Below are 6317 nucleotides of genomic sequence, written 5' to 3'. Positions count from 1 at the left end.
GGCTCGGGAATGGAACGGGGTGAAGGCTGCGATCTAGAATAGGGGGCGGGGCCTGGGAAGGGAGTGGGTTGTGGGCTCCTCTGGACACTCCAGCCGCCTCATTACCAACAACACCTTTGCTAGAGCCGTTCCAGGAGCGAAGGCTCTTCAGCCATGACCTCCACCGGCCAAGATTCTTCTACCAGGCAGCGAAAGAGTAGGCACAATCCCCAATCGCCCCTTCAGGACTCCAGCGCCACCTTGGTGAGGCCCCAGACCTGCCCTGATGGTGGGGTGGAGGACGAAGCCATCCATCCATGTCCAGACTCTGATTCTTCTCTCTGATTGGCAGAAGCGTGGTGGTAAGAAGTGTGCTGTACCCTACTCCAGCCCCAATCTAGCGGAGGTAAAGAAGAAAGGCAAAATGAAGAAGCTCAGCCAACCAGCTGAAGAAGACCTAATCGTGGGGCTTCATGGGCTGGTGAGAGAGGCCTGGCTGTAATTTGGCCTTCTTTACCAAACAAAACAGTAATTTCTCCCATCCTGGACGGTATGAGGTGTTTTCTTTGATTGTAGTCCTGAGAGAATCTGTATTTCTTTTCTTTTCCCCTGCAGGATCTGAACCCTGACACAAGAGTACCAGTTGGTACTGGATTGGTGTTTGATGAGCAACTAAATGACTTCCACTGCCTTTGGGATGACAGGTGAGGTTGGACCCTCCAAATTGCCCCCAAACTAGAAAATTTACACAGTTGCCCCTCTCTTCCCGCTGTGTGACTCTTTTCTTATTCTAGCCTGTAGTCTGGAAGCAGGTGATTTAGGGAGGTGGGGATCATTCTTGAAAGAATTATCTTTTAAGCCAGTAACAGTTATGGAGTGTCTACTGTGTGCCAAGAGTTGGTGATATAGGTGACCAAGATAGAAAAGGCCTTTCTCAGCTGACTGCTGAGTATGCACGGAGATGATTAACCACCCAAAAGCGGTATAAACTCTTCAATGAAGACAAAATGACTGGGAAATCCATGTGGTTTTGCTCTGAGACAGAATCTGTATCTGTAGCCAAGGCTATCCTAGAACTCACTATGTAGTCTACGTCAGCCTCAAACCTTCGATGAGCCTCCTGTCTTAGCCGCTTCACTTCTGAGATTTCCAAGCATGATCTACTACACTTGGCCAGAAGTGATTGTTAGAGGGCCCTGGCCTACCTAGCATGAGCCTTCCTTAAGAATGAGATGTGTATGCTGAAATACACCTCTCATTTGCTCTACTTCTCAAAGGCATCTGTTTATTCTTTTTGGCCCTTTAAAATATATTCACTATCTGACTTCTTCCCCCTGGTCCCCTGCTTCCAGCCTCTACATTGAAGCCTAAAAAAATACATTTGAGATGATGTTTCCTTTCTTAAAATACTTCAAGGCCAGAGCTTTGCTCTTAAGGTAAAGTTGGAATTCTTTATCCTGGCCTCTAAGGTTCCACGTGATTTGGCTTCCTGTCACCCTTTGTGACCTGTTCAGCCAGGCCTCTCCTCATGTGCTTCAGTTCACTTCCCCCACACTGGCCACCTTCTCTTCTTTCCGTGTGCCAGGCACCCTCTAGCCTTGGGTCTTTACCCTTGACTGATTCCTTTTTCACAGCTACGGAGACACACGGAAGCCTTTGACTGGCCACTACCTCTCTCACATCTGTTCTTAGCTATTTTACTAGCCTTTGCCATTGTCTGTTAATCATTACACTTATATTTACAAATATAGTAGCCGTCTCCTCCATCCTGACCTAAAACTAACTTACGATGTCAAGAGGCTTTCTTTACGGTACATTTGTTGAGGATACAGTAATAAACAAAGCTGCCTTCAAAAGTAACCAAGAGGTGACCTCTACAATGTTAGAGTGGAGAAGCTCAGGTGGGAAGGAGAGTAAGGCTTGACTGGAAGGGGTGCTTCCATTTGGAATACAATAGCTAGGAGAGGTATTGCTAACATTTGAGCAAAGATACAAAGGGTGGGGGGAGGCTGAAGGACTGCGCCATGAGTCATCACTGAAAAGAGTTCCAGGCATGAAAGACAGTTGAAGTCCTCAGGTCTAGCTAAAGGAAATGTGGTTTAATTGAAGACCCAGGAGCTTTGCTGGGAAACACGGTGAAAGAGAAGGGGTGTGGTAAGAAAGAGCCAGATTCCTTTTTTTTTTCTTTAGGCCCTTCTGGGTGTGATGAAAAGCTTGGCTTGTACTGGGAACAGAGTCAGAGCTACAAAAGGGTTTTGAGTAGTAGAATTCTAAGCACTGACTGGCTGCAGTGTACAGGAGGGGCTGTTGGAGTAGAGAAGGGTTCTGGTAAAGATGATGGAGCAGACAGCTCAGACTGGAGGTTCCGATGGCATGAATGGTAGTGGGGATGAAAGTATAAGACTTCAGAAATGACAAACAATGGCCGATGTTGCAGGTAAGGGGTGAGCAGCTATGGGGTTGGGGGGAGATGGGATGAGGGCAGACATGCTCCCTAGCACTTTTGCCTATCTGTGTATGTGTGATTCCGTCCACTCCCTCAGCTTCCCTGAAAACCCTGAGCGGCTCCATGCCATCAAAGAGCAGCTGATCCTGGAGGGCCTCCTGGGCCGCTGTGTGTCCTTTCAGGTGAATCCTCCACAGCTTTCAGATGGTGGGTGGGGAACTGGCAGGATCTAGGCATGGCCTTCGTTCTAGCCCCTTTTATTTCCTTGTGTCTCCCCAGGCCCGTTTCGCTGAGAAGGAGGAGCTGATGTTGGTTCACAGGTGAAAACTTAGGAGCTTGGTAGGGCGGGGAGGAGGATGCCCAGGCCCAACCAGGACAGGCTGAAGGAATCCAATAGACTCTGTGGCCAGCCGTGGGCAAGTCCCTGAGCCTCTCTGAATCTGCCATTGCTAAAAACCCGAGTTCCAGCCAAGTGTGATGGTATATGCTTATAATCCATCACTTAGGACACGAAGACAAACGAATCAGGAAATCAAGACAGCCTCAGCTACATAGGTTTAACTTGGGTTTATGAGACCCTGTCTGAAAAAGTCTCCCAACCCCTAAAGAAAAGAAATGAAAGTCCTTCCGGAGGGTCCGTGTGTGTGTGTGTGTGTGTGTGTGTGTGTGTGTGTGTGTGTGTGTGTGTGTGTGTGTGTGTGTGTGTGTGTATCAAGTACCTGTCAGCATCTTACATCTCTTAAGGGCTAGTGTTATGATAATGTGGTTCGCTAACTGATGGTAGGTACTTGCCAGAATGACTAGAGTGGGGCCTGGGGACTATAGAAACTCAAAGGAAGACGCCTGGTACAGTGTGGCTCACAGAACAACTAGCTCTGCAGGGAGAATATCTGAGCTGAGTCCCAAGAGGCAAAAAGGTGGGTGAGTCCAGCGAAGAGAAGGACTGAGGAGAAGAGTCAATGGAACTGAAACTATATAGCCAGAGGCCTAGAAGTACAAGTTAATGGCTGTCTCGGGGAACTAAATATAGAATAGAGATGAGGGAGGCTAGAGAAGAAAGAGGGACTGCGGCCTCAATCCCAGCTGAACCCCCTAGGTTGACTATGGAGGCCTGACTTGCCGAGAGGTCTGGTTTGTAGAAGGTATGGCTGCAGAGGGACCATGGCTGTAAAACCTTTCCCCTATCTTGTGTCCCCAGCTTGGAATACATTGATCTGATGGAGACAACCCAGTACATGAATGAAGGAGAACTTCGAGTACTAGCAGGCACCTATGATTCAGTTTATCTGCATCCGGTATGGATGAGAACTGTGGGGTCAGGGTGTGGCAGCAAGTCTGAGGTGTCTACCATATCCATGCCAACCTCATGTGGGAATAAGAAGCTAAATAGATAAGACAGTGCTTTCTCTCTCTCTAACCCTTTCTCTCTGGTTTTCCATGGTCTCCAGAACTCATATTCATGTGCCTGCCTGGCTACAGGCTCTGTTCTCAGGCTGGTAGATGCAGTCATAGGGGCTGAGATTCGGAATGGCATGGCCGTCATCAGGTAGGACTCTGAAGCATTTGGGCTCTTACGGTTTTGTTTGTTTGTTTTGTTTTTTGTTTCTTGTTTTGGTTTTTCAAGACAGGTTTCTCTGTATAGCCCTGGCTGTCCTGGAACTCACTCTGTAGACCAGGCTGGCCTCAACCTCAGAAATCCACCTGCTTCTGCCTTCCAAGTGCTGGGCTTAAAGGCTTGCACCACCAGTGCCTGACTCTTACATTTTTTTAAAAAAGTATTTCCACATAGTGGTGCATGGAGGTGCATGTCTGTAATACCAATACTTATAAGGTGGATGTTAAAGGAAGGCTCAGGAGTTCAAGGCTAGCCTCAGCTATATAAATTTGAGGCCAACCTGGAGTATATAAGATACTTTCTCAAAAAAAAAAAAAAAGTTCTCCAAAGGTAAAATGTGTTAGCTCAGGTACCCTGTCTTCGTGTGATTGAAGAATCAAGTGCCACAAAAAGGGGGTTCAATAAAATTCTCTCTCCTCTTTGTTGATGGATTCCTGAAAGGTGCTCTTTGTCACCAGGAACTTCTGTGTCCTCCCACAGATGGTTTTACTCACTTAGTAAGTAGTAAGTATCACAGTTCATTGATTCACGGGCATGTATTTCTTTTCTATCTGGAACATCTTGAAATTGAGATGTACCCAACAATGTGTGACATCTCAAGCTTCAGCCGGTGGCATTTACTGTTTCATTGTTGCCAATGGAAGGTCAGAGCGAACGTCTTGCCACAGCTGACTTCCTCGAACTGATAAAAATGCAGAAGATAGCCTTTGTCCTCCTCTGCTCCTTTTTAACCACCACAGGCAGTAAGCACATGACACACTCCCTTCCATACCGTGCATTTAAAAAAAAAAAAAACTTGGACATCTTTGAAAGCTGTCTCTTAACAATATTTGGGTTACACCTGAGTAAGAAGCCATTGTGCAAACATACTTTTAAGCTAGTCAGTCACTCCCATGCTGGTGGGAATTTTGGTTCTCTTCTGTCTTTGCTGCTTCAAAAACCATAGCAAACACCAGTGGCACATTTCTAAAGATAGCACTTTTTATTATGTAGGTCTCAGCTCAGCCCATGTAGCAAAAGACTGGGTATTAAAGAGTATGTTTTCATACTCTTACGGATAGCTTAATTTACTTTTTTTTTTGAGACTGGAGATTGCTATACATTCTAGGCAGGCCTTGAACTATAGATCCTCCTGCTTCAAGTTCTTTCTTTGAGTGTTAGTATTACAGGCATGTGCCACAATGCCAATATGGGTGTGCGGATTCTTTTTGATGGTTATGTTTAAATCTCTTCGGATGAGAAAGCGTTGGCTTGGGAGTGATGAAGCTTCAAAAGCCACAGTTACTCAGTTGCTGGCAGACTTACAGAATCTCTACTGGAAGAATTGGGAACACAGGACAGTCCGTCTCTGTAGAGGAAGACTCCCAAATCTGAAGCCTTCCCTTTCCTGCTTAGGCCTCCTGGACACCATGCTCAGCGCAGTCTTATGGATGGGTATTGCATGTTCAACCATCTGGCTGTGGCTGCCCGCTATGCGCAAAAGAAGCACCGCATACAGAGGTTGGTAGCAAATGACAGATGGAATATGGAGCGCATGGAATAAGGGGGTGCTGTGGTCTAGGTTGTTCCTCTGTATTTCACTTGACCCCCTGCACAGAGTTCCCCTCTCTCCTGCTCACAGGATTCTCATCGTGGACTGGGATGTGCACCATGGTCAAGGAACACAGTTCATCTTCGACCAGGACCCCAGGTATATCCCATGTCTCACCCTAAGTACTGAATTCTTAACTACTTCTAACTATCAGGCCTAGCCACAAGGACTAGAAAGCCGTTCACATTCAGTTGTCCTGGAACCAGGAAGTGTACTGCTCCCTTGTCTACTGTCTCCTAATTTCACTCTAAAGCAGGAACTGTGGCGTGCCCATTTCACAGATGGTCAAACAACCTTATACGTTACAGTGTCAGGCAGAGAAGTGAAAGCTGTGGGGTTTGACTTAGTATTTGGAGATCTTGTTCAGCAATTTCCCCGTGAGCTGGAAGGGACTTCAGATTAGTGCTTTCTTTTTTTCAATTATGACAACACTTCAGACTATTCTGAAAAATTAAATAGGTGGCAAGGTGGCTCAGCAGATTAAGGTGCTTGCCTGACAACCAGAGTTTGATCCCTGGGACTCACATGGTGGAATGAGAGAGAATAGACTCCTGCAAGTTGTCCTCTGACCTCCATATATATATAGCATAGCATGCACATGTTTGCCCCCCCACAAATGACAGTTTAGGTTATAGCCTGTTTGTATGCATATATAATTATTCATTATTATTAATAATATACTACCA

General features: G+C 46.4%; 1 protein-coding gene across 2 annotated transcripts in view; it reads left to right on the top strand.

The window, feature by feature from the left end:
• The window catches only part of Hdac6 (histone deacetylase 6), a 22127-nt gene that overhangs the window by 1062 nt on the left and 14748 nt on the right, over nucleotides 1-6317 (top strand). The window contains exons 2-10 of one of the 2 annotated variants that reach the window (XM_031337039.1): nucleotides 124-243; nucleotides 332-460; nucleotides 595-683; nucleotides 2523-2607; nucleotides 2705-2745; nucleotides 3624-3720; nucleotides 3874-3971; nucleotides 5436-5540; nucleotides 5662-5730. In XM_031337039.1, the coding sequence (XP_031192899.1) occupies nucleotides 154-243; nucleotides 332-460; nucleotides 595-683; nucleotides 2523-2607; nucleotides 2705-2745; nucleotides 3624-3720; nucleotides 3874-3971; nucleotides 5436-5540; nucleotides 5662-5730 (803 nt within the window). In that variant the 5' untranslated portion in view covers nucleotides 124-153. Of the gene's footprint in view, nucleotides 1-121; nucleotides 244-331; nucleotides 461-594; nucleotides 684-2522; nucleotides 2608-2704; nucleotides 2746-3623; nucleotides 3721-3873; nucleotides 3972-5435; nucleotides 5541-5661; nucleotides 5731-6317 lie in introns of both variants that reach the window. The other variant, XM_031337118.1, reaches the window with a different exon arrangement.

Source organism: Mastomys coucha, chromosome X (assembly GCF_008632895.1).
Source record: "Mastomys coucha isolate ucsf_1 chromosome X, UCSF_Mcou_1, whole genome shotgun sequence".
Classification (NCBI taxonomy): domain Eukaryota; kingdom Metazoa; phylum Chordata; class Mammalia; order Rodentia; family Muridae; genus Mastomys; species Mastomys coucha.
This window is presented reverse-complemented; position numbering and strand designations above follow the sequence as displayed.